Genomic DNA, 26839 nt, shown 5'->3' with positions numbered 1-26839 from the left:
GCTGGGGGCTGCATTCCCCTCAATGCCCATCTGGGGGCGGCTGAAGACGGGTAGGGTCTATGTTCCTGTGGAAAAACAGCACCCCACACCCCAGATAAACAAGGGGGGGACCATTAAGATGGCTACCCATGGGGTTGGGAATGTGGCTCAGTGATAGAGTGCTTGCCTAGCATGCATGAATCTCTGGGTTCAATTCCTCAGTACCGCATACACAGAAAAAAAGCCAGAAGTGGCACTGTGGCTCAAGTGGTAGCGTGCTAGCCTTGAACAAAAGAAATTCAGGGTCAGCGCCCAAGCCTGAATTCAGGCCCCAGGACTGGCAAAATAAGATGGCCACCCGCTGCCCACATTGTCTGGGGACACAAACCCAGCCCTTCCTAGGAGCTGAGCAACCGACAGAGCCATTCACTAACAAACCTTTATTATCATTTTTGTTGATAAAAATAGCAAGGCCTCGCATAGCACACTCTGTGGGACACAGATGGGTGTCTGGGAGCTTTCAGGGACCCCGGCCACCCCTGGCACCCCTGGCAAGCGCTCCTGCCCCGCGGGGCCACAGGCGTCAGTGGCAGAGGGCGATGGTCTCCACGTTGAGGAAGCGCACGTGCATCTTGGTCTCAATGTCGATCCCCTGCCAGATCTGGAAGGGAGAGCAGCGTGAAGGGGCGAAGGGGCGCTGGTGCCTGCCCTCAGCCCAGCCCACCCGCCTCCTCCCACCCGCCTCGGCACTCGCTCAGACGCCAAGCAGGTGAAAAACAGAGGGGCTTCATTTGGAGGCGGTGAGCTAAGCGAGGAAGAGAAGCTGCCATCTGTCTTGGTGCTGGTTCATTTGGCTCTGATGTGGATTCTTCCTGAGATGGTGACGGCGAGTTATGATGAAGTCCCAAACCCCAGCTTCACCCCAGTCGCTTGATCTCGCCCATGGCCGGCGCCAGCTCTGAGTTCATGCGGATGACCCCCTTTGCGTTCACCCCGTCTCAGGCTCGGGGCCTGGTGGCCTGGCCCTCCCCAGGACGCCTCGCAGCCGTGGAGGACGTGCAGGCTTTGCTCATTAAAGGGACACACTTTGGTCCTTGTGACTCCTTGGGCCCAGGGATCGCCTGTGCTCCACACAAACACAGGCCCAGGAAGTGGTGTCCATGCCACACATGTGGCCCCGCCATGACAGCCCACCCTAGTCAGCTGGGGCCTGGACGTTTGGCCTGCAGGACACCTTCACTGTCTCTGTGGCATCCGCAGGCCCGGGGGGTCGGCGGGGGAGAAGATGGGGCGGGGAGTGTGGGCACAGGAGCGGTGGGGCCTGGCAGGCTGTGATTTCCCACTGTCTCCGGCTCATGTCAGAACGCCATGCTCACAAGCTGTCTCCTGGAACATCTGGCCCTGGGGCTAGAAATGGGGAGGCCAGGGCCCGGGGCCCCCAGGGCTGGAGAGGCCTTGGGCCCTGCTTGTTCCTGTCACCGCCCCCAGGCCCCATGCTGTCCCCATGCTGCTGGCCTCCCGCACCTGGAATGCCATGGAGACTGCAGAGGGCAGACCTGGTTCTCAGAAATGCCACCTAGAACCACTCCAAGTTGGTTTCTGCTCTTAGGGCGGTCACTGGGGTGCTGGGTGGGGGCTGGCTTATCGTAGGATGCTTCAAGGCATAGACCAACAGCCTCTGCATGGTCTGAGACAAGACAGGCTCACCCTGTTCTGACAAAGCCTTGAACTCCGCAGCGCCTGTCTGCCCCATCTCCTGGCTCCCTGCTCTCTCATCCTGCTGGGGACACTTCCTGGAGCAGATCCCAGTGCAAGCCAGAGCTACTTGCACACAGTGTCACTGCTCTGTGAGTCGGGCCACCAGCTCCAGCCCAGCAGGCCTGTCTCTGTTCCTTGGGCTGGGTCTGCGTCGCCTGCCCTGTGCATACCTCCCAATGACAGGCCCAGCCAGTGAAGCAGACATAGAACCCCCAGCCCTGGTCCCCGGGCTCCCCAGAGGCTCTGGCCCTTCCAGGAACAGGCCTTGGTGGAGGGCTTGGTGCCGCTGGACCAGGAGCCCGGGTGGGTGTGTGAGGCCTGGAGCTCTGCATTCTCCAGAAAGGTCTCGTGGGATATTCACAGTTTCTTCCCCCCACTTCAGGGCGTGTTAAAAATGGTTAGCTGGTTCCTGCCTGAAACCCCAGCAATTCAGGAGGCTGAGAAGTGAGGCGTGGAGGTTGAAAGCTAGCGCAGCCAGAAGAGTCTGAGACTCCATCTTCATTTGGCCAACAAAATGCCAGGATGAAGGCATGATTCAAATGGTAGAGCACCAGCCATGAGCAAGAAACCTAGGTGAGAGCCCCGGGCCTTGAATTCAAACTCTAGTACCAGCACCAAAAATGAATACAACCCCTGCAGGGGTGGGGGCCCAGTGCGGGGAGAACCAGGGGCTTTAACCACGGCACCAAGATCACGGGGGACGGAGGGAGGAGAGCTAGATCCACTCCTGCACGAGCTGTTCATCCAGAACCTTCCAGAATGCCCCTGCCCCACTGTGACTACACTGCCCTGGGAAGGGGCGCACGGGTCTGTCCAGCCCAGACCAGAGCTGGGCTCTTCACGATCCACCCGTGTGACTCGTGCTGCCCTTGCCCCACGAGACACCATTTCTGTGGAGGTCAATGACGGCAGCGTCTGCCATGGCCGCCTGTGCCACACCGCCTCGTGCCCAGCGGACGCCCCTGACCGCCCCTCCGTGCTGACCCCCAAGCCCGCACGGCACCCACCTTCAGGAAGTCTTCAAAGGTGATGCCCTCGTAGACCTGATCCGGCTCCTGGGACAGAGGGGAGGGGGGGTGAGCGGCCTCTGCAGGGTGGGGCAGCCCCCCCCAGGAGAGGGGTTCCTTCTGGGGCCACTCTGAACCCCAACATCCTGGCAGGAGGCTGGTGTGAGCAGGGCGGGCTGGTGAAGAAGGTGGACGGGGCTCCGTGTGCTCACTCAGCCCCCGGTCCCTCCTGCCACCCTGATAAGAGCTGTCTAGCTAATCAGCAGTCACAGACGCCCGGGGGGAAGGGACTGAAGGACTGGCCTCTGCGGCCATCTGCTTGCTGCGAGTCACAGCAAGCAAGTCACAGAGGGGTGCGGGGTGCGGCCTGCAAGTGGCAGTGTCCTGTGCATCACCATCTTCCAGCTCTGGGGATGCGGGCAATAAAGGGCCTGTCCCCACGGCTCATGAGCTCTGACGCGGCCAGCGTCCACAGCCCTCGTCCCCCTGCCCCTTGTGACAGCATGGCTGGCCAACAGCCTGGCCTGGCCAATGACAGCCCTGAAATCCATGGAAAGCATGGTAGGCCCCAGGGCCGCAGGGGTGAAGCCCCCGCACAGGGCCGCACGGAGACACCGACAGCTTGCTCTGTGTTCATCGGGCCAGGGTTCACACCAGAAAACCCATTCACCACATAGACGGGCCAGAAGTCTGAAGAGGTGTGGCCAGAGCATCCTGCTCTCGGCTGCCTCCTGGCTCCAGGCCCTTCTCTGGCCCACCGCTGCCCTCCTGGGGCCCTGGGCCACACCCGGGAAGCTGGGCCCGGCTCAGGGAGTCGTCTGAGGCTGCGGATCCGCTGCCAGGCCAGCAGTCTAACTACAGCAAATGGAGAGAGCTGTTGCCAACGGATGCAAGGGGGACAGGAAGCAAGCGGAAGGAGAATGGGATTCAGCCAAGACTGCTGTGCTAACCCCGGGGTCACAGCACCCCTTGTCCTGAGGGGCTAGGAAGCAAACGTGCCCCTCGATGACAGACAGGCCAGAGCGACAGACGGTAGAACTGCCATGCAAACTCCCCCTCCTCCAGACCTGCCAGACACACGGCCACTGTCCACGCAGAGGCAAGCGGGCACAGACCTCACTAGAACCCAGGCCCCAGGCGGCCCAGCAGCCCCCAGCACAGGGAAGACCCCAGCCTCATATGACCCTCAGTTTCCCTGCTGGCAAGGTGAAGCTCAAAACGGGGTCTGCCTGAAGGCGGGGTGCACACCAGCCCAGGGAAGAGGCCAGCCCAGCACTGCCTCTGTCACCCATTAAAACAGGCCGGGGTGTGTGGTGCCGTGCCCCGGCCCGGCCCAGCCCAGGACAGCCTGACTGGGGCAGGGAAAGCCCAGTTGGGGCCCAGTGAGCGTGTGGAGTGACTCACACCTGCTGGAGAGCTGCAGATCTGGGGCTCGACCCCCCAGCCTCTCTCCCTGCCCTCCCAGCCCACCTCCGCAGGCCGGGCGCTCACCATCTGCCCCACGCACACGCTGGCCGCCTCCATCATGGCCCCGTCAGCGATGGAGCGCGCCGACTCCTTCTCGATGTGGGGGTTTCCGGAGAGCAGCTCCTCCACCACCTGCCAGAGACCAAGGGTGACCCGGGCGGCCGCCGGGGCGCCGGGGCGGGGCGGGGCGGGGCGGGGAGCATACTTTACATTTCGATATTCTTCCAGGGTGATGCGGCCGTCGCTGTCCGAGTCGTACATGTTAAACAGAACTGGAGCGGGGCGTGCGAGACAGGGGCTCCGTCAGGCAAGACTCAAGAGCCCGGGGGTCCCCGGATTCTGAAGTCTGCACCCCACTATGAGTGCAGGCCAAGCGCAGCGCGAAAGCCCTGGGGCCTGACCACCTCCCACTGGGGTGATCGTGACCTGGGGGGCAGGGGTCAGCGGCTGTGAGCTGCCGGCCCCGCGGGGCGCGGGTACGGCAGCGGGGGGAGCCAGCGCGGGCCAGACCAACTCCCAGCAAACGTCACTGCCCTGGCCTCGTGCACCCGTCCAGCCCCCCACGCGCCCCGGGACCGCCAGGGACGGAGGCCAACCCCGCGCCCCGCTCCCTGCTTGCAATGAGGCTGTGCAGGAGCCAACGCGAGTTCAAGACTACAGGGAGCCGCACCCCGCCACGGGGTACGATGTGCCCAGAGCTTCCCCGTGCCCCTGCCCTGTTCAACATCATCCCACCCACCCCCACCCCATCCAGGGTCAGGGGTCAAGGTCACGGGGTACCCGCACAGAGGCGCTGCGTGGAGATCCAGGGTGTGTTCGAATCCCACCACCCCCTTTCTCCCAGCCAGCCACGAAAGGCTGCGCTGATTAGGATGAAGCCACCCAGGCGTACCAGGAAGAGACGCACCCCAACCCTGCCCCTTAGAGCCCGTTCACCCCAGGATGCCACACACACACCCCCCCGAACCCCCACGCACATCTCAGCTTGTCTTTCCGGGACAGCTCCACCTGCTCCTCGCCCAGCGTGGTGTCGATGGGCCGGAAGTAGGACATGATGGTCAGGAAGTCCTCGAAGTTGATCTCGTCGGCCAGGCCGCTGGGGCCCCTGCGCAGGTTCCTGCAGGGGGTGGGGCCGGCGTGGGGGAGGGGCCCCGGTGAGCCGCGCACCCCGTCAGCCCTCTCCCTTGGGGAAACTGAGGCCACCGGCACGCCAACAGCTCAGCCAGTCCCCCGCCTGACCCTCGCCTGGTTTTGGACAGCCCATCCACTCGGGGGTTTTGTTTTGAATTCAGGGCCTGGGCGCTGTCCCCGAGCGTTTTCACTCCAGGCTAGAGTTCCGCCACGCTGAGCCCCAGCGCCACTTCCCGATTTCAGGTGCTCATTGGAGATGAGCGTCTCAGGGACCCGGCTGACTTCCAACCGCGATCCTCGGGTCTCAGCCTCCCGAGCAGCCAGGACGCAGGCGGGGGCCCGCAGCGCCTGGCTTTTTTTTTTTTTTTAACATTCATCAATGGTTGGGAAAATGTTTTTAAAAATAAAAGAAATGCTGTTTCGTTGCCAACGAAGTTTTTGTGTCATTCGAAGTTCAGGGTCTATAAATAGAACATGGGAACCCGCGGTGGCTCTGGCTTCCTGTGGCCGGTGCGGCGCGGTTTTGAGGCCCAGGACTCACAGCCTTCCCCAGAGAACGCTTGCTGGGGGTGCTTCCCAGGTTTCGTGGGGTAACAGCTGTGGGCAGACGTCCTGCTGTCCCCAAATACCTTCTATAACGCGCATGAGCACCGTGTGCTGCCCCCCTGCCCCCCTGTCCCCCCTCCGCCCCCGGCTCTGCTCTCTGCCCTCCCTCCCCGGTCCTCCCCGCATCTCCCCTGTGCCTCCTGCGGCCCTGCTGCAGACAGGACGGCTTTGCTGAGCGCGTCTGAGGCCCTGAGTTCCAGTCCCGCTGCGTCCCGGCTCCCCTGCCAGGGAGAACCAACACAGGAGCCGAGGTGCCCGCGCCACCCAGCTGGGCCTCTAGAACCGGGACCCCCCCACCCCCCGGGTGCTGATGGGAACCCGGGGCCAAGGACCCTCCCCCCTCCCGGGGGAGGGGCCCACCTGTTGTCGAAGAAGGCACGGATGATTTTGGACCGGATGGGGTTGAGCTCCAGGTCAGGAACATTGTTGAAGTTTTCCTTGCTGGGTTCGAGGAAGGGAAGGGAAAATCACAAGAAAGAGTTGTCGGTTGTGAGTTCGACACTATCCAGCTGTAGCTTTGCCCCTCACGGAACTTTCCAGAGGAGCTCAGAGAAGAGCCGGGACCTCTCATCTCAATCTCAGGGACAAGAGGGAGAATTTGTGGGGGGGAGGTGGGGGTTGTGCCAATAGTGGGGTTTGAACTCAGGGCCTAGGTGCTGACCCTTAGCTTTTCTCTCACACTGGAGTGCTACTACTTTTGCCACAGCTCCACTTCCAACTTTTTGCTGCTTAACGGGCAATCAGAGTCTCACGGACGTTCCTTCTTGGGCTGGCTTTGGACCACAATCCTCAGTGTCAGTCTCCTGAGTAGCTAGGACTGCAGATGTGAGCCAGCGGCGCCCAGATGAGCAGGGAGACCTGGAGGCTCAAGAGCCCAGAGTAGCCACAGTCAGTGAGGGTATGCCACGCAGGCATACGCCAACTGGTAAATAGGCGTGCCTACGCAAAGGAATACAATGCAGTCATGAAAAGGGACGGAGTACTGGAATTCACTACCTCATGGCTGACCCTTGAAGAAAGAGGCTGAATCAAATACTCCAGACACCAAAGATCTTGTTCCAGGTTGGGCGCCTGGTGGCTCCCGACTATAATCCTAGCTACTTAAGAGGCAGAGATCTGAGATCTGAGGATCATGGTTTGAAGCCAGCCCAGGCAGAAAAGTCCATGTAACTCATATCTCCATTAAACTTTAAAAAAAAAAAAACAAAAAAACAGAAGTGAAGCTGTCCTTAGTTAAGCACTAGCCTTGAGCCAAAGAAGCTCAGGGACAGTGCCCAGGCCCTGAGTTCAAGCCTCAGGACAGGTTTAAAAAACAATCCTGTCCCACAAGTTCATTTAAATGAGGTGTCCTGACCCACTGAGACAGGAAGGAAAATAGGCAAAAGGGGAGGGGGAGAAAATCATGGGTTAGAGGATGAGGCTTCTTTGGTAAGTGGCAAAGATATTGTGAAAAATGGTGCTGGACAACTTTTCCGAAGTCACAGTGACTTACGTAGTTTAATGGTGAATCTTATTTCAGTAAAGTGTTTGTTGTTGCTGTGGAGTTTGAACTCAGGGCCTGGGCACCTTCTCTTGGGCTCTTTTTGGCTCGAGGTTAGTGCTCACTACCACTGGAGCCGCAGCTTCATTTCTGGAGTTTTGGAAGTTAACTAGAGATCAGAGTCTCATGGACTTTCCTGCCCAGGGTGGCTTTGAACTGCAATCCTCGGATCTCAGCCTCCTGAGTAGCTAGGATTACCACCAGTGCCCAGCTTAAGGTGGTTTTTCCTTGTTTCTTTTTTTGTCAGTTGTGGGGCTTGAACTCTGGGCCTGGGCGCTGTCTCTGTGCTCTTAAACACAAGGTGAGTGCTCTACCACTTGAGCCACAGCGCCACCTCTGGTTTTCTTGATGATTCAATGGAGATAAGAGTCTCAGGGACTTTCCTGCCTGGGCTGGCTTTGAACTGCGATCCTCAGATCTCAGCCTCCTGAGTAGTAGGATGACAGGCATGAGGCTCCGGTTTCTGGGCTAGCTCTGGGCCTGCGGGTGGGGAGGGAGGGGCGTCTCTTCCCAGAAAGCCGCCCTGCAGTGGGCACAGCTCCTTCGGGCCTTGGGTACAGAGGCAGCGTGTCCTTATGTCTGGCCTGGTTCTCGCCAGGCCATGGCCTCCGGCGTGCGCCATCCTGCTGTCCCCAGCAGCCGTGACCTTGGGAGGGCGGGGCCTGGGCTGTCAATCTCAAGGGAGGCCCCAGGTGATTGGGAGGGGAGCGGCCTGGTCAAGACCAGACTCAAACCTGGCACAGACCCAGCCTTGTCCCCGCGCTGCCCTGAGAGGGGTGGAGGAGGCCCAGGCTCCAGGCACGCGCAGGCTGGGGTGGTGCACGGCCGGATCTCTCCTGTTCTCTCCAGCCCGGGCAGCTTCCAGTTCCTCCCCGGCGGCTGGGCTTACTGGGCATCTGGCCAAACCATCAGGGCTGGCGCCAGTACATGGTGACATTTTAAAATCACGAGAGCCTGGTTCGGAGGAGGGAGAGGCGCTGGGGACAGCCGGGCCAGGATGATGGGACATGAGGTGGTCATGAAAAACACGGCAATGCTTTTTTTTTTTTTAAACTCTGGAAAGGAATGAAGTAAGTCGGGTATGGTGGCTCACACCTATAATCCCAGCCACACAGAAGGAGGATGGGAGGATCGCTGAGCCTAGGCATTCAGGATGAGCCTTGGCCATACAGCAAGACCCTGTCTAGAAACAAAATGAAGGACAGGTGCCCTGACCTTTGCCACAATAGAAATGAACCCCCAAATCACGATGCTGCATGCCAGCTCACAGGTCACCTGCAAGCTCCGGGCGCTTCCGGTGGCCAGGAGGTGGCCAGGATGGCGGGAGCGAGGCCGGTCCACATTCACTGCCCACTCTTCAAAGGAGTGCGTTGTATATCTGGGTGCGATCTCCACTAAATCATTCAAAAATTCCCCCCAAAATTCTAGAACAGAGTCTTGCGGGCACCGGGGGGGGGGGAGGGTTGACTGATGGGGAAACTGAGGCCGAGGAGTGCAGCCAAGAAGGAGATAGTGGCTAGGGTGTGGCGTCAGGTCCCCGCTCGCCTCCCCCTCCAGTGGAGAATGCGGACAGGACTCTCTCTTGCCCAGGGCAGGGACCCAGAAGCTGGTTTGATTTGCTTCCCTTCCCCCTCTGCCCTGATCCCAGCAGGGCCGGTCGAACCGGCCGGGCTCCAGGTCTGGGAGTGCAGTAGCCAGCCCCATCCTGGGCACAGGCCTGGCAGCCGCTGCGGCCCTCGGGCAAGGGCTGGCTCACATGGGGACTATCACAACGCGAGGGTCAGCGGGCATCGGTGGCACACCTATTATCCTCGCTATTCAGGAGGCTGAGATTTGAGGATGGCAGTTCAGAGCCAGCCCAGGCAGAACAGTCTCCGGGATTTTTTTTTTGTTTCCAGCCCTGGGGGTTGAACTCAGGACCCCAGCACTGTCCCTGGGCCCTTTCGTTCAAGGCTAGTGCTCTAACACTTGAACCACAGCGCCACTTCCGGCTTTTCAGTTCATTGAAGAGTCTTATGGACTCGGGGGGCTGGCTTTGAACCGAGATCCTCAGATCTCAGCCTCCCGAGTAGCTGGGATGACAGGCGTGAGCCACGGGTGCCTGGCTTACTAGTTCTGCAAGCGGCTCCCTCCAAGGGCAGGAGCATCTGCAGTGTGTTCTGGGTGTCGCCAAGGCCCCCCCCTCCGTGCTAGCAGGAAGTTCAGGTTGCCACGTAGGGAAGGAGATTACACAAGAAGCCACATCTACAGCCACACAGCCTGGCTGGCTCACACGCCAGGCCCCTGACGGGGAAAGGGGCTGCCCTGGCAAGGGGTGGATAGTAGGTCCTCGATAAGCATGTCACAGGGATGTTTTCCTAGGTTAGCACTTACTACACCAAGAGGCACAGGGCCCGCGGCTCTGTGATCAGCCTGGACTTGGGTGTGATTTGTTGTGGTGGTTCTTTATTGGGGGGGGGGGTCCTAGGGTTTGAATTCAGGGCTTTGTGCATAACAGGCAGGTGCTCTACTGCTTGCTGACATGTGCCACGTGCCCTCATGCCATGCCTCCAGCCTGATTTTAGTTTGTTTTTCAGACAGCAATCTTGTTAGCTTTGTTCAGATTGGTCTCAGACCTAGATCTCCCTACCTCCACTTCCAACGCAGCTGGGACTACAGCTGTGTACCACCACGCCTGGACTTGGACTCGGGTTTTGAAGGTCCTGAAGCACAGGAAGACCTTCGTACAAACTGCATGGTGACATTTTAAAAGTCAGGTACTGGGCCTTGTAATGAACCCCCATAAAATCAAAGCCCTGAAACGAGGTCCTGAAAGACCGCAGGGCCAGCAAAACCCCCAAGACGTTCCGAGATGGCTTTCAGAGAGGGGACCAGGCCAAACCAAAAAAAAAAAAAAAAAAAGATGGAGTAAAATTCAATTAAAATCAACTTGTTGGTAGTTTTTACCCTTGTGGGGTTTTCTCATGTTAACGTCAAACATATAGAAAGTCAATTCTTTATCTCAGGCTCCTCTGGCAGCCGGGGCAGGGCGGGCAGGGCGGGCGGGCGGGCGGGCGCAGGGCTGGCGAAGCGGCCCCTTCCTGCCGGCCTCTCTGCATACACCGCTGTGGTCATGGCCTCCTCCTTCCTGTGGCTGCCCCGGGCTGCAGCTGTGCCAGGCTTCCTCGCCCCCCCCCCCCCGCACTGCTGCAGCCTCGGGGGTTCTGAACACAGACGCTGCCATCATGCAGGGACAGACCCGGGAGCCTGAGTCACCCCGAGGCCCCTCAGAAGCCAGGCAGGATCGCAGCACTGGTTCAAATCCCATCTGCTTTGCTTATGAGCTGTGACACCCAGGGCTTGTACATGGCGTCTCTGAGCTTCGTTTTTTCCATCCATCTGTGGGAAAGCGGGTGCTCCTGCTCCTGTTTCCGTTGGGGTTTGGGGGGGACTGAAGGAACGGGATCATAAAGCGAGCGCACACAGAAATGGCTTCCACCTGTAACACTCTGCCCCAGAGCCCAGCTAAACTGTCCCCCGCTGCTCAAATCCCAGGCACTAAACCCTCAAGCCATAATCCCAACATCTGAGCAGGCATAGCGGCTCAAACTTCTAATCCTAACCATTCAGGAGGTGAAGACCTATAGAGGATCAAAGTTCAAGGCCAGCCAGGCAGAAAAGTCCGTGAGACTCCATCTCTAAGATAATTGGCAAAAAAACTGCTCTGGTTCAAGTGGCAGAGCACCAGCCAAGCGAGCAACCAAGAAGAAAGCATGAGATTCTGAGATCAAACCCAATACTGACAAGGAGAAAAATCCTAGCTGTCCTCAGGTCTCAGCCGCCTCAGGAGCTAGAGTTATGGGCCCCCAGCACCCGGCCAAAGTTCTTTAAGATATCGTGTCAACCATTAGGCTGGTGTGTATTATAGCCAATGTATGCAGAAGTCACCTGCACAAGTCGGGAGCTGGGAGCTCACGCCTGTAATCCCAGCTACTCAGGCGGCTGAGATCTGAGGATCTCAGGTCTGAGATCTGCAGTTCAAAGCCAGCCTGGGCAGAAAAGTCCCTGAGAGTCTTATCTCCAAGGAACCACCAGAAAATCAGAAGTGGTGCTGTGGCTCAAGTGGTAGAGTGCTTGCATTGAGTGAAAAAGCTCAGGGATAGCTCCCAGGCCCTGAGTTCAAGCCCCATGACTGACAAAAACAACAACAAGTCACCTGCACTCATAAGATAGATATAAAAGCCAAGTGAGCTCAAGCTTAGCTTGGTTCAAGGTAACCATGAGTATGCAAATACTCCATAATCCCAACCCCCAAATCCAGAAACACCCCATACTGGAAATGCTTCTGTGGGCCTGAGCATTTTGGCTGAGCCCTGTCTGTGCTGCGGTGGGGTTCAGAAATGCCCCTCCCCCCCGCCCCCCAGCACTTCCTCCCTGCTCCGGCCCTCCCCCACAGGCGCTTCCTGCCTGCAGGGAGCCGGCAGCAGCCGGGGAGCAGGGTGCTGACACCCTGGGAGGGGGCTGGGGGGCCCAGGGCACAGAGGGGAGGAGGAGAGGGGGCCCCAGCCAGGCAGGGACACCACCTGTGCATGGGGTGACCCGGAGAGAGGCGGAGCAGGCGATGAGGATGCAAAGTTGGCTTTTTTGTTTTGTTTTGTCGGTCGTGGGGCCTGAACTCGGGGCCTGGGCGCTGTCCCTCAGCTCTTCAGCTCAAGGCGAGCGCTCTACTGCTTGAGCCACAGCACCACTTCCCATTTTCTGGGGGTTCGTTGGAGATGAGCATTTCATGGCCTTTCCTGCCCAGCCTGGCTTTGAACCGCGATCTCAGCCTCCTGAGCTGCCTGAGCCGCTAGGGTGACAGACGGGAGCCAGCGGGCGGCTTCAATGGTTAACTTTTAAAGCACAGCACGGAACGGGTTTTGTTAACAAGCTGGAGGCTCATCTTGCTGGACCTGAGAGCTGAGGATGGGGCGGGGCCTGTGGACGGCCCCTCCCCACTTCTCGCACTGGCCTCAGGCCAGGGGGAGGAGTCAGGCGAGGCCCTGCCCCCCCTCCACTAGGACTCTCCCCCACTGGGAACAGATGGGGATCTACATTGCCTCCAAACCCGGAACCGGGGCACCCTGTCTCTCCCAGGAAAACCCGGGGCACTGCCCTGGCGGACGCCTTACCGGATGGTGGGCTGGTCTCCGCTGAGCTGCTTGAACCGCCGGTGCAGCTGCTCGATTTGATCCGAGGAGACTGGGGAGGGAGGAGAGGGGACAGTTTAATTGTCCTTTTGTGTCCATTCCTGGGGCTTGAACTCAGAACTTGGGTGCTACCCCTACGCTTATTTTCTTGCTCAATGCTAGTGCTCTACCATTTCCACATTTTTAGGGGAGGGGGAAATTAACTGGAAATGAAATCTCACAGACTTCCTGCCCAGACTAGCTGCAAGCTGCAAGCCTCAGATCTCAGCCTCCTGAATAGCCGGGATGGCAGGCGTGAGCCACAGGTGCCCCATTCCCTTGCCCACTGAAGATGGGGTCTCCTAGCTTCAAGGGGCTTTGTAGAGACGCAGGGTCAGATGAGCTGGGACAGGGACGAGGTGGGAGGTGGGGTGATTTAGGCACCCTTGTTTGCTAGGCAGGTGCTCTACCACTTGAGCCACGCCTCCACAGCCTTCTTCCCTGTTGCGCAGGACGGCCCCGTGTCTGCCTGGCATGGAGGCTGATCCTCCTCCTTGAGCTCCCTTGTGTCTCAGGGGAGATGACAGGCCACCGCTGCTGTGCCCAGCCTGGTGCTCCCCCCATAGCTGGGACGGCAGGCGGGCACCACCATACCCAGCCATTTGTTGAGAAGGAGTCTTGTGGATTCTATTCCCAGGCTGGCCTCAAACCATGATCCTCTGGGATCGTGGGGCTTGTGAACACCCGAGGGTTACACTGGGATGCTGAGGGGGCTGAAGACCATGGGGGGGGGCGGTGTGTGGTAGAGCCAGGACTGAGCCCTGAGCCTGCCCTTCCCTCCCTGTGGGCAGGCTGCCGTAGGAGGTCACTGGACACGACACAGGGTGTCCGTGTCGCTGCCCCCGGCCATCTGCGCTGGGCAGAAAGGTGCCAACCCAGCCAGCTCTGGGACCAGGTCCAGATCAGCACAGCAAAGCAGCGTGGGGCTGGGGGCCGCACCCCACCCCACCCCGCCATTGCCACCTCCTCTCCAGTGCGAGGCTGCAGGGGCCGGGCCGGGCCTCAGCCTTCAGCCGCAGACCTTCAAGAATCCTCAGCTCCAAATCCTCCCGCACCCGGCAGATGCCGCTTGCTAGGAAAGACTAGTACCATCTGCCAAGCCTGGCTCAGCTCCAGACGTGAGCTCATCCCCTCCACGCGGCTCCCCGAGGAGCCCGGGGGTGCACGGCGATACCTGGAAAGGCCAGGCACCTGCCAGGAACAATGTCTACCTTTCTGGAGGCAAACAGGGCCATGCGTGGGACAGGAGTGTCAGGAGCAGGCGGCGCAGAAGCCCCGCCCCGCCGCCTGGCCTCAGTCTGTAACTTAACCAAAATGCACGCCCGTGCTCTTCCAGAAGGTGGGCAGGATGCCCACACTGCTAAGTGTTAGGGACCCCGACCTAGGAATGGCCCATAAGCCACAGCAGCGAGAGCACTAACGGAATAGTACGCAGCCATGAAAATGGACAACATACACAACAGTGAACGAAAGGAACCAGTCACAAAAGGCAGAGTTGAAGTGCAAGCACAACACATCTGTGGAGTTAGATGTCAGAACAGTGGCTAGCCTCCTTGCTTTCTTTGGGTGCAGGATCCCAGGTGGCAGAATTGTGTTCTGGAAAGTTCATTGAGCTGTATTCTCAGAAAGGATGCACTGCTTTGTTTTTGGTCGGTCAGCCATGGGGCCTGAACTCTGGGCCTGGACACTGTCGCTCAGCTCTTCAGCTCAAGGCGAACACCCTACCATTTGAGCCACAGAGCCACTTCTGGTTTTTTCTGCTTATGTGGTGCTGAGGAATTGAACCCAGGGTCTCATGCATGCAAGGCAAGCGCTCTACCACTGAGCCACCTTCCCAGCCCTGGGATGCACTACTCTTGATATGTTACAGTGCTGGTGGCTCACGCCTGTAATCCTAGCTTCTCAGGAGGCTGAGATCTGAGGATCACGGTTCAAAGCCAGCCCGGGCAGAAAAGTCCATGAGAATCTTATCTCCAACTACCAAAAAGCCAAAAGTGAGGGGTGTAGCTCAAGTAGTAGAACACCAGCTTTGAGAAGAAAAGCTCAGGGACAGCGCCCAAGGGTCAAGTTCAAGCCACACACACATACACACACAAACACACACACACGTACAGTGACAGGCACTTGTAGTCCCAGCCACTTAGGAGGTGGAGACATACGCAGCAGACATTAGTTGGGCCATTAAGGCTCCCCTGAGTCTCCCCTACTCCACCCCGCCCCCCAGCACCTTGGGGAGCACTGGGTGTGGAGCCCACTGAGAGCAGGGCTGGCTACTACGTGGCTTCCAGCTAACCCTCCGAGAAGGGCCGGGAGCACGCGCATGCTCGGGGAGGGGCGCGCCTCCTCCAGGCCCCTGCTCTGGGGCTCAGCCCGCAATGCACAGGAGACTTGCCTTTTTTCCCACCTCTGGGGGTTGAACTCGGGGCCTCGGGCTTCCTAGGCAGGTTCCCGGCTGAGCCGCGCCGCCAGCCCTCGCGTTGCTTTACTTTTATTTATTTATTTATTTTGTCTTCAGATAGGGTCTGGAGCTTTTGCCTGGGTCAGCTCTGCACCTCAATCCTCCTACTTTTGCCTCCGACTAGCTGGGATCTGGGGGTGTGCAGGCGGGAACTTTCACCCCTCACCCCCTGCCTTAGGGCCTGATGGACGCAGCCGGGTCTAAGTCCTGGGACCAGGGCGGGGCTGCACCCCTGCTCTTCCCATGCGGTCTCCTGCCCTGCTGTTCCCCCCCCCCCGGCAGCACGGGGCCAGATGCCCCAGCACCCCCCTCCAGCAGCATAGGGCCAGACGCCCAGCACACACACACCCCCCAGCAGCGTGGGGCCAGACGCCCCAGCACCCCCTCTCCGCCCGCAGGGGCCCCCAGCTGTGCAGTCTGCTCTCTCTGCAGGCTGGGAACTGAGGTGTCATGAGAGGACACAGAGCCCGCTGCCCACGACACGGCCTTGGTGGCACCACGCAGGTGTTCACGGCTGTGGAACGTGATCGAAGGAGCGAAGGACAGCACCCAGGCACCGAGTTCAAGCCCCAGGACCGGCACACACACAACAAGAGTGTGTCTGCTGAAAGCACTAACTCAGACTAGAGGGAGACAAACTGACTCAAACAAGCAGCGCAAGGCAGAGAGGGGAGGGGGGAGTGAATTACTGGAGAAAGTTCTAGAATGTGCACTTCAAAAGGAGAGACATGGGCAGCTTTTTTCTTCTTCTGAGGTGCTGGGGTTTGAACTCGGGCCTTGGTGCTTGCCAGCAAGCACTCTGCTCTGAGCTCACCCCACAGCGCCCCCTGGCTAGCTGATGCGGTCTCCGACCCGCGCACACACTTGGACAGCAATCCTCCCGTTTCTCCCTCTCTGAGGTAGCTGGCACGCAGGCTGGGCAGCAGGCTGAGAGGCCTGGCTGAGAAGCGCTCTTCCCTAGGTGGTCTTGAACCCTGACCCCCTGGCCTGAGCCCTCCAGCATGTGGCCGGGCCGGCTTCTGAACGGCATGTGGCTCGACCCTGAGCAGTCTGTCCCGCAGGAGACGCCTGGAATCTGGAACCCACATGTAAACACAAAATTCATGGGTGTCTCAGCCCCGTCTTACAGCACGGCTGGCCTGGGGGTGACCCTCTGACGATGACATAGCACACGAGGTCACGGTGGAATTTTCCACAGTGGTGGCATGGGGGGGGGGGGGCTCGGGACGCTCACAGTCTGTGGAGTCTTCTGGATTTCAGGTCAGGGCTGCTCGAGCTGCACTGGCCGACAATGCTGGAGCCTTGTCCAGATGCTCGCCTAACCCTGACCAGCGCCAGGCTCTCCCTTCCCTCCCCTCACAGAAGAGGAAACTGAGGCTCTGGGAAGCAGCGCCCCGCCTACAGGACGAGAGGAAGAGCCTGATTTGAACCCACATCGGCAGGAAGGCCAGTCTGCCCGCCACCGCGAGGCCCAGGATGAGCCCTGGGGTGACGCAGGGGCGCCTGGGGCCTGGGGGGGGGGCTTGCCCTCGGGTCTCCGTCACCGGGTCCCAGCGCTGAGTCTCGGAGGAGCTGGAGAAGCTATGTGTGACCTGAGCCCAGCCCCGGCTAGGTGTCCCCTGGCCGCTAGAGAGAACTACCCTTCTAGTCACCTACCCCTAGGAAGCCCAGACTGCGGGGAGGAGGGCGGCAGGAGGACTGGAGGAGGGCGGCAGGAGGGCGGCAGGAGGACTGGAGGAGGGCGGCAGGAGGGCGGCAGGAGGACTGGAGGAGGGCGGCAGGAGGGCGGGGTGGGGCCTGCTGTCTGTAAAGGTCACTGGGCTGACCACAAAGGACCTTCTTGTCCCCATGCTGAAGGTAACCGCAGCACCGCGGAAATCCTAGCCGGCCTTCATGAATTCCTAATGAAGTCGGAGCAGCCGCGCTGGGGACGGAGCAGGGCGCCGGGTGCCTCCCGCAGCCTCCCGCAGCCTTCCTCAGACTCCCACAGCCTCCCTCAGCCTCCCCCACAGCCTCCCCCACAGCCTCCCTCAGCCTCCCTCAGCCTCCCTCAGCCTCCCCCACAGCCTCCCCCACAGCCTCCCTCAGCCTCCCCCACAGCCTCCCTCAGCCTCCCTCAGCCTCCCTCAGCCTCCCTCAGCCTCCCCCACAGCCTCCCTCAGCCTCCCCCACAGCCTCCCTCAGCCTCCCCCACAGCCTCCCTCAGCCTCCCCCACAGCCTCCCTCAGCCTCCCCCACAGCCTCCCTCAGCCTCCCTCAGCCTCCCTCAGCCTCCCCCACAGCCTCCCCCACAGCCTCCCTCACACAGCCTCCCCCACAGCCTCCCCCACAGCCTCCCCCACAGCCTCCCCCACAGCCTCCCCCACAGCCTCCCTCAGCCTCCCCCACAGCCTCCCTCACACAGCCTCCCCCACAGCCTCCCTCAGCCTCCCCCACAGCCTCCCTCACACAGCCTCCCCCAGCCTTCCTCAGACTCCCCACAGCCTCCCTCAGCCTCCCCCACAGCCTCCCTCAGCCTCCCCCGGCCCTCACACCTCCCTCAGCCTCCCTCAGCCTCCCCCACAGCCTCCCTCAGCCTCCCCCGGCCCTCACACCTCCCTCAGCCTCCCTCAGCCCTCCCTCACACCTTCCTTGCCCTCGCTTGCCCCACGCCCTGGCCAAGGTACCAGATCCTGAAATGCTCTGCACAAGGCATTGTGTGTCAGCCCGAGGGAGGTGCTCTGAGCACCCCAGGGAGGGAGAGGAGGGACGGACAGATGGACAGACCACACACACACACCAGGGGCTCTCACTACCCCTGCCCACGCGCAGGGCTGTTCCCGCGCACACCGAGGCGATGCATCCTGAAACTGCGTCTGCCACATGAGGGCCCGCCTCTTCCTCCCAAGCAGCCCCCCCCCCTGCTCAGCTCACCACGGAACTCACACATTCTAGAAGCTTCTGTGTCATCCAGATCCAATGCTGTCCACCTCCAGGCCCGATTCTACCCTTCGAACTGAGTACACACGTGTACACAAGTGTTAAGGAGATTCTTGGGGTAACAGTTATCACCCTCAGCTGCTAAGAAGCCCCTGATCCCAGCCTATGGGGTCTGTGCGGTGGGACAGGATCTCCCTCAGCACCCAGTAACCCAGCAGACGAGCTGGAGTGTGTGTGTGTGTGTGTGTGTGTGTGTGTGTGTGTGTGTGTGTGTGTGTCCCTGAGAACCCGCTTGCTCAAGGCTACAGCACTCTAGCACTTGGGCCTCGGCTCCACTCCCAGCTTTTGTTCGCTTTGTTTCCTGGCTAAGTGGAGACGAGTCTCACAGACTCTGCTGCCTGGCTGCTTTGGAGCCAGATCTCATCCTCAGATCTCATCCTCGGGAGTAGCCTGATGCCTGGCTTTGGGTTTGGATTTTGAACTCTGCATCTCAGTGACCTGGAACGGCGGCTCTGCGGGCCTGGGCCTCCGTGTCCTCATCTGTAAGTTGGTAACAGCCAAGAGCTGGCCCCTCAACAATCCTCAGGGGGAGGAGCACAGTGACCTTCTCCAAGAGGGAGGTGGCGGCCCAGCGAGGGCGGGGCGCGGCAGGGCAGTCAGCAGGACCCCTGCCCGGCGCCCACCTCCCTCCAGGGCCCTGCTGGGCCTCCACGCTTCACAGGGAGGGGACAGAGGGCTCTGGGCGGCCACTGTCTCTGGAGCCTCGACTTGCTCATCTGTTCCGTGGGCCACTGACATGTGTCCTGGGAGGCCTGGGGCGGAGCCAAGGGCAGGTGGGCGTGGCCGAGGGCAGCTGGGAGCGGCCTCGAAGAACAAGGCAAGAACAAGGCGCTGGCCATCAGGAGATCTGAGCTCCTGCTCTGCAGATCTGTTTCGCCTGCTTCCTTCTGGCAGGTTCTTGGCAATGGAGAGTGACAGGGCGGGGGAGCTGCCGCGGAGACAGAAGAGAAAACAGAAGCTCCATCTTCCCCAGGCTCCTCCAGGAGTGGCAGGGGAGGGGGGGCGAGGAAAGACTCTCAGGCGCACCTGGTCCCCCCCACAGAACCCTCCCTCCCTCTCTGGTGCACTCTGGCCAGCTGTCTCCTCTGGGAAAGGGCAGGCTGGGGCCACCACAGCCCCCTCCCCCGGGCACCCCAGGGAGCCCCCCTCCGGGTTTCTCTTAGCCAGCAGGTAGGGCTGCTTGTTTGTGTTGGCAATCAATCAGCGCACGCGGCAGGCAGGGGAGGAGGTGGGCGAGCAGCGCTGACACTGCCCTGTGTGGGTGAGCCAGAACTCCAGCTCGGGCCTATTTTTGGGGGGTGCCTGAAGCGGAGGGACCCAGCGAGTGCGGAGGGAAGGGGGGGTGTTGGGCAGGGGCTGCTGTCCCACGCTTTCCATTAAATGAAGATGGGGGGGCACTGGGCCCTGTCGCTCCTTGGGTGCCCCTCCCTCGGAGCCTCTTCACTGGGGGGTGGGGGAGGGGACAGGCGACAGGGCTGACAATTGCCAGGTGGTGTGGCGCTGGCTAGGCCGGGAGGGAGGCTGGGTGGAGGGCAGCCAGGCCCCGCGTTCTGGAAGGGGTGACAGCTAGGCAAATCCCTGACAGGGAAGAGCATGGGCCTTGGAATCTGCATCTCCTACAGAAGCTGTGCAAACTAAACTGCAGCTCCAGGCGGGAGGAAAGGCTCAAGCAAAGGCCCTGCGGTGAGAAGCAGCACGGGTCAGGTTTTTCCTACGCCTATGCCCAATTTCTGGACATCCCAGAGACAACCCTAGCTACCCAGGAAGCTGAGATTGGAGGATCAGGGTTCAAAGCTAACCCGGACAGGAAAGTCTATGAGATGCTTATCTCCCATTAACCACAAAGAAGGCCGGGTGGAGCTGTGGCTCCCGTGGCAGAGCCTGCGCCTTAGGCAAAAAGCTCAGGGACAGCGCCCAGGTCCTGAGTTCAAACCCCAGACTGGCATAAAAAATATGGAAGGACAGTGGGGGCAGTGGAGGTTTGGGGCTCTGCCCCCAACCCCTTCCCCTCCCCTTCCCAGCTGTGCAAAACAGGCAAGTTTCTCTACCTCTCTCAGCCTCAGTTTCCCCTCCTGTAAAACAACATTACCACTTTGCCTGGAGGATCTGGACAAAGATTCAGTGCGTGCCAAGAACTTAAGGGCAGCCCCTGCAAGCAGGGTGCAGACAGCCTCCCCTCCACCCTCACCCCTGCCTGGAGTGCTCCCTAAGGGCACTCACAGGCACAGCCTCAGATTCCAGAACTTTCCATGCACCCCACTACTCAGGCCCCAGGATAAGAGGCGAAATGACTTGCTCAAGATCACACCGTTGGGAACAGCGAGGACCAAGACTTAACTCTTAATCGTGGCTCTGGATGTCTGGAGCATGGTTGGTAATAGAAGCACGGACGCACGCATGCACACATGCATGCACACACGCATGCACACACTCCCTGCCAACAACTGCAAGGGTGAAACCACTGCTGTGCCCACTTCACAGTGGGGGAGACTGAGGCTCAGAGCTCAGAAAGGCCTTGTTCCAGAGCAGAGCCCACGCAGGACAGCGATGCCAGGCTCCCGCCACAGCCTGGGCCCCAAGTTCTCCTGCCATCTGCTCATCTCCACTGCCCCTGTCCTGTCATGGGGCCTGTGCATGCAGTGGGGGCTCATTGGTGCATGCTGGGGGGGCTCAGTGCATGCTGGGGGGCTCGGTGCATGCTGGGGGGCTCTGTGCATGCTGGGGGGCTCTATGCATGCTGGGGGGCTCAGTGCATGCTGGGGGGCTCTGTGCATGCTGGGGGGGCTCTGTGCATGCTGGGGGGCTCTGTGCATGCTGGGGGGCTCTGTGCATGCTGGGGGGGCTCTGTGCATGCTGGGGGGGCTCTGTGCATGCTGGGGGGGCTCTGTGCATGCTGGGGGGCTCAGTGCATGCTGGGGGGCTGTGTGCATGCTGGGGGGCTCAGTGCATGCTGGGGGGCTCTGTGCATGCTGGGGGTCTCGGTGCATGCTGGGGGGCTCTGTGCATGCTGGGGGGCTCTGTGCATGCTGGGGGGCTGTGTGCATGCTGGGGGGCTCAGTGCATGCTGGGGGGCTCTGTGCATGCTGGGGGTCTCGGTGCATGCTGGGGGGGCTCAGTGCATGCTGGGGGGCTCTGTGCATGCTGCGGGGCTCTGTGCATGCTGGGGGGCTCGGTGCATGCTGGGGGGCTCAGTGCATGCTGGGGGGCTCTGTGCATGCTGCGGGGCTCGGTGCATGCTGGGGGGCTGTGTGCATGCTGGGGGGGCTCTGTGCATGCTGGGGGCCTCGGTGCATGCTGGGGGGGCTCTGTGCATGCTGGGGGGCTCTGTGCATGCTGGGGGGGCTCTGTGCATGCTGGGGGGCTCTGTGCATGCTGCAGGGCTCGGTACATGCTGGGGGGCTCTGTGCATGCTGGGGGGCTCGGTGCATGCTGGGGGGCTCTGTGCATGCTGGGGGGCTGTGTGCATGCTGGGGGGCTCTGTGCATGCTGCGGGGCTCGGTACATGCTGGGGGGGTCTCGGTGCATGCTGGGGGGGGCACGCCGGGCCCAAAGGCCACAGGTATGCACACAGCTCTTTGCTCGGACTTCTGTCCTGCACCCATCCCGGGGCTGAGGCGCCCACGGGCGCGGCCTGCGTGTCCCCCTGGGGGCCATACGGGGCGCGGGGGGGGGGCCTGCCGCCGTGGGAGGGAGGCTGGGGCGGCTCCCAGCATGCTCTGGGCGCGGCCGGCGACCCCCGAGCCCCCCCTCCCCCCGCCTTCAAGTTCGGGAAAGTTCTCGGCCCCGTGAAACGGACCCGAGTTGGAGGTGCCCGCGCCCCACGGAGCCCAAGTGCGGGAACTCGGTCTCCCGCCCGGGAGACGGGACTCGGGCCCGCGAGCCGCCTCACCCCGTGAGGGTTTGCCCCGTCCCCCCGTCCCGAGGGTTTTCCGGGTCCCCCGTCCTCAGGGTTTGCCGGGTCCCCCCGTCCTCAGGGTTTGCCGGGTCCCCCGCCCCCACACCCCGTTCCCGGGTCTCCGTGGCAGGCGCCGGCCGAGGCCGGCTCAGAGAGGGGCAGCGAGCGGCCCAAGGTCACACAGCCACGGGGCCCGGGGAAGGGGCCCCCGCCCCCCTGCGGGCGCCGGCCGGGGGGTGCGGGCGCGGGCTCCGCGGCTCCCCGGGCCGAGTCCGGGCCCGCAGCCTCGGGGCGGGGCGGGGGGCGCGGGGTCCCCGCCCGGCCCCCGGGAGCCGCGGAGCCCGCGCCCCGCTCCCACCGCGCCGGCCGCCTCAAAACTTTCCGTGGCGGCCCCCGCGCCCCGCCGGTGCGGGAGGCGTGCGGGGCGCGCGCCGCGGGGACCCATGCGGGAGGCGGGGACCGAGGCGCAGCGGGGCCGGCGCGGGCCAAGGTCACGGCGCGCGGGGCGGCTGCGGGGCGGCTGCGGGGCGGCTGCGGGGCGGGCCCGCGCCCCCGCCCGTACTCACAGCCGGTCTTGCCCTCGAGCTCCCGCACCTCCTCCGACGCCGAGTGGGCAGCGCCCATGGTGCGCGCGGCGGGCCGGGCCGGGCGGCGCTGCGCAGTGCTGCGGCCGCTCCCGCCTGGCGTGCGGGCGGGTCCGGGATGCGGGTCCGGGATGCGGGGCCGCTGCGAGCCGCGGGCTCCGCGTGGGGCCCGGCGCGGCCTCTTATAGCGGCGGCGGCGGCGCGGCGCGGTCCTAGCGCCGGCCGGCTCCGCGCAGGGCGGGGGAGGGGCCGGAGGCCCCGCCCTCCCGGGCCCCGCCCACTCACGCCCCTCCCGGCGAGGGGCGGGGCTCCCACTTTCCCCTCGGTCGTGGCCACACCTCCGCTTCCCCAAGCCCCACCCGGGGGGCGGGGCTCCCGGGTCCTCCTCTGTCGTGGCCACACCCCTGCCCCTCCAAGCCCCGCCCGGCGAGGAGTGGGAGGAGCCTTGAGAGCCCACGCCCCTCCCGCGTGGCCCCGCCCCTCCCACACCCCTGTCCAGAATGCTGAGAGGTACAGGGAGCGCGAATTTGGGGTGCAGGTAGCAGCCAGTCCCGCGCCTGTCTACCCCCGACTGCTGGTCCCGGCGGGACCGGCCCCCCTGGCATCCGACCCCCGTTAGGGAAGGCTCAGGCCGGGGCCCAGAGTCAGTCAAGACGTTGTTTGGGGCAGGCCTGTCCTCTGCGGGGCTTGGACTCGTCGGCGCTGGTGAGCGGGTAACCAGCATCCGGCCTGGGCCCAGGCTCAGGGAGGCCCCCAGCCTCTGGTGGGCCAGCACCTGGAATCTGCACTGTGAGGTCCCTGGGGGCGCTGACACCCCAAGGATGGCTGGGGGTGGGGGGCAGAAACTGCATTTGGGGTGAGAAGAATCCCCCAAACCAGACAGACCTGCCGGCCCACACCCACCGCTGCCCGGAACGATTTCACATTCACCTTCTGCAGCAGTTGATGGCAGGGTTGTTTTATTCGGCCTTTCGGGGTCGGGGCTTTCTACTGGTTAAGTGAACCCCACCCCAGACACTGCTCTCAGAGCTGGAGCCAGCACTGGAGATAAAAGCCCTGGAGCAGGGCACCGGTGGCTCACACCTGTAATCCTAGCTACTCTGGAGGCTGAGATCTGAGGATCACGGTTCAAAGCCAGCCTGGACAGGAAAATCTGTGAGACTCATCTCCAATAAACCACGAGAAAACTGGAAGTGGTGCTGTGGCTCAAGTGGTAGGGTGCTTGCCTTGAGCTGTAAATCTGAGGGACAGTGCCCAGGCCCAGAGTTCAAGCCCCATGACCAACAAAAAAAAAGCCCTGGACAACCAGGCGCTGTGGTCACATCTGTAATCCCTGCTACTTGGGCAGGATGGAGATCAGACCAAGCAAAACAGTTATAGAGACCCCGTCTCTACCAACCAACAAGCTGGGTTCAGTGGCACACCTTGTTGCCCATGCTACACAACAGGCCATATAGCTGGGGAGATCAAGTCCTGAGTTGGATCTGGGCAAAAACACAAACTCTTCTTGAAAAGTAAGTGAACAGAAAGGGCAGGCCGGCCTGAAGTGAGCCGCAGTGCTTCGTCTACGCGGACCATCCGGTCCACACCCGCAGTCCGCCGCTCCTCCTGCTCAGCCCTTGCCTTGTTCCCTGGGCCCAGCTCTCCCTGCCGGGGGACTCAGAGGGGTCTTTGAAAGGTCTCCGTCTCTGGCTGCTGTATCCACCGGGAGTCAGGAGAGAGGGAGGCCCAGATGGGAAGGCTGAGGAGAACTTTTCCTAACTGCAGGGCTGAGAGAAAGAACCAGAAAGATCTGAGCAGCAAGGAAGGTAGGGAAGCCCAGATGTAACATGCGCATTCGTGTATTCATTGTGAGTCTAGGGACTGGGGCCTGCAGCCACACACACACACACACACACACACACACACACACACACACACACACACACACACACACACACACACACACACACACACACCTGGTAGGAGCAGAGAGCAGTAAACAAGGCTGGCATGGGGCCTATAGAGATCTGGAATGTTCCAACCAGAATGGCCTCTAGAGAGCTTTGTCCTCTCTGAAGCTGAGCTGCCCGGGAGTCCGGGATTGTCCCCAGCCACAGTCCCCAAGGAATACATCAAAGCCACACGCCACATGGAGGGACATCTGTGGGGCTGCGTGGCCACCGCCGGTGACCGGCCCGGCCTCCATCTCTGGCAATGAGGCCCAGGCCTGGTGGGGCTCCCTCCGCACCGGGCCGGCTTGGCTCTCAGCAGATCCCACACTGGCCCTGCTGACGTCAGCAGCACAGCAGCCCGGCCTGGCGCTCCGCATTGGTGGGCTGGCGTGGGGTGGGGGAGCCCCCCAGGTGAGCTTTGTCTTCTCCTCAAGCAGGGCGACCTGCCTGGAACTGGAAACCGGTGAGTCACCAGGCAACCGCCTCTGTCCCCAAAGGACCGGCCGCCGCCCCCCGAGGAGCTGATGAACAGCGGCGGGGAAAGCGTGTTTGTCTCCGGCTAGCGCTGCCGGCCTGGCTGCCAGCTGGGTACCAGGCAGCGGAGCCTTCAATCCCGACTCCCACCGTGCCAGCACGGCCGGGGGGACACCATGCTGGGACACGGCCCCTGTCTTAAATGGCCAAAGTGATGGTGCCTTCATCACTGCGTGGCTCTGAGGACCCCGTGAGAATTCACGTGAAGAGCGAGTAGCCAGGCGCCAGTGGCTCATGCCTGTAATCCCAGCTACTCCAGAGGCTGAGATAGGAGGATCACAGTTCCAAACTCGCCAAGGCAGGAAAGTCTGTGAGATTCTTATCTCCAATGGACTGAAAAGCTGGAATTGGAGCTGTGGCTCTCATGGTAGAGCACTAGCTTTGGACACAAAAGCACAAGGGCAGCAGCTAGGCCCTGAGTTCAAGCCTCCAGGCCCAGCACAACTTCACCACCACCACCACCAAAGCCACCAGTGGCGACATGGTGAAGAGCTGCCCCGGCTCTGCCGGGGGGAGGACGGGCATCCTGATCTGTAAATGTTCCCAGGGTTTTCCAAGCTGCCAATGATGGAACAGTGAATCTCAGGATTCCTGGATGTCGCTTTGCAGCCGACCCCAGCCCGCGCCACACAGCTGTGCTCACTGTCCCTGCCTGCCCGTGAAGCTGGCTGCCACAGGGAGCCAGGGTCCCTGAACTCGGGGGCCAGGGGTCTGGGAGCATCCCCTCAGTGGGCCCTGTAGGAGCCCGGGGGAGAGCCACAGGACACTGCTCTATTGGTGGGAAAGGCCAGGGTTTTAGGTAAAGCGGGACGAGAACACAGACTTGAACATGCAAAACCGTCATTTAGACAGTTTGCCTCCCATCCATTGCCTGGCGAGCGCGTGGGACTCCCCACATTTAATCCCCAGGGCACCTGCTCCAAATGCCAGCTCGCTGGGGCTCGGGGAGGGCCACGCCTCAGCCACATCAAACAAGCAGTGATTAGTGAGGCCTCGGCAGAGAGCATCGAGGCTGGGCGTGGTAGCACACACCTGTAATCACCGTGCTTGGAGACTCAAGCCGGAGGATCAAGAGTTCCAGGCTGGCCTGGGATTCCATGGTGAGACTCTGTAAGGAAAGAAGGAAAGGGAAGGGAAAGGAAAAAGGAAAAGGAAAGGGAGTAAAGATGAGGGGAGGCGAGGGAAAGGGAGGAGAATGGAGGAGGGAGACCCTGCAGGGGCCTCCACCCGTGTCCCTCATGAGGTCATTTCACTGCTGTCCCACACTATGTCTGGTCTGTCAGGCTTCGTCCTGGCTTCTTGGTTTTGTTGTCGCTGGAATCAGAGCAGTATCATTCCCAATTTGCATCTTGTTTTAGATTTCTGCTGGTTTTATTGTTCGGTCAGTACCGAGGTTTGAACTCAGGGCCTCACACCTGCTAGGCCCTTGCACTTGCTTTATTTTTCCAATACCGTCTTGAATCTTGTCATCATTTCCCCCGCCCCCACCCCCAGCCCTGCCCTGGACCCTGATCCTCCCATTTACCCCTCCCTCACAGCTGGGATGACAGGCAACAGCCACCAGACCCTCTTAGGTGTGAATTCATGTTGTCCTTCCAGCTCACAGCCTAAGCGATCCTAGGCTGGATCCTCGGCACTCCCTGCATGGCGTAGGCTGGACACCTGTCTGCTCTGGGCCTCCCTGCAGAGCTGGCGGGAGAGTCGCATCTGATTGGGCACAGGTGACATGGCCTTGGTCCCGCCCCTCAACCCCCCCCCCC

At 61.4% G+C, this 26839-nt stretch overlaps 2 protein-coding genes across 3 annotated transcripts in view; one reads left to right on the top strand and one right to left on the bottom strand.

The window, feature by feature from the left end:
• LOC138837707 (F-box/WD repeat-containing protein 8-like) overlaps positions 1-2425 on the top strand; it is a 92365-nt gene extending 89940 nt beyond the window's left edge. Inside the window, exon 12 of the mRNA XM_070036657.1 lies at positions 2120-2425. The gene's annotated coding sequence lies outside the window, so the exon portion shown is untranslated. The remainder of the gene's footprint in view (positions 1-2119) is intronic.
• On the bottom strand, positions 405-22742 carry LOC138837708 (calcineurin B homologous protein 3). Of its 2 annotated transcripts, none has more exons than XM_070036659.1 (8): positions 22594-22742; positions 12639-12708; positions 6309-6389; positions 5189-5328; positions 4422-4483; positions 4236-4343; positions 2745-2792; positions 405-640 (listed from the first exon to the last, which is right to left on the bottom strand). In XM_070036659.1, the coding sequence occupies exons 1-8, from the start codon at positions 22649-22651 to the stop codon at positions 563-565; spliced, it is 645 nt and encodes a 214-aa protein (XP_069892760.1). In that variant the 5' UTR covers positions 22652-22742; the 3' UTR covers positions 405-562. The 2 variants fall into 2 exon arrangements, with proteins under 2 accessions (XP_069892760.1, XP_069892761.1); XM_070036660.1 differs by lacking the exon at positions 22594-22742 and adding an exon at positions 18079-18097.
• Positions 22743-26839: the final 4097 nt, after the last annotated feature.

Source organism: Dipodomys merriami, unplaced genomic scaffold (genome assembly GCF_024711535.1).
Source record: "Dipodomys merriami isolate MVZ:Mamm:240054 unplaced genomic scaffold, mDipMer1.0.p SCAF_274, whole genome shotgun sequence".
Taxonomy (NCBI): Eukaryota; Metazoa; Chordata; class Mammalia; order Rodentia; family Heteromyidae; genus Dipodomys; species Dipodomys merriami.
This window is presented reverse-complemented; position numbering and strand designations above follow the sequence as displayed.

Bases quoted from the DNA above. Each gene is read 5' to 3' on its own strand.
- LOC138837708 (XM_070036659.1), bottom strand. From the start codon at position 22,651: ATGGGCGCTGCCCACTCGGCGTCGGAGGAGGTGCGGGAGCTCGAGGGC. The intron at 12,709-22,593 runs GTGAGTACGGGC...CTCCCTCCCCAG, and splicing joins GCTCGAGGGCAAGACCGGCT to TCTCCTCGGATCAAATCGAG. The intron at 5,329-6,308 runs GTGGGCCCCTCC...CACCCCCTGCAG, and splicing joins CGTGCCTTCTTCGACAACAG to GAACCTGCGCAGGGGCCCCA.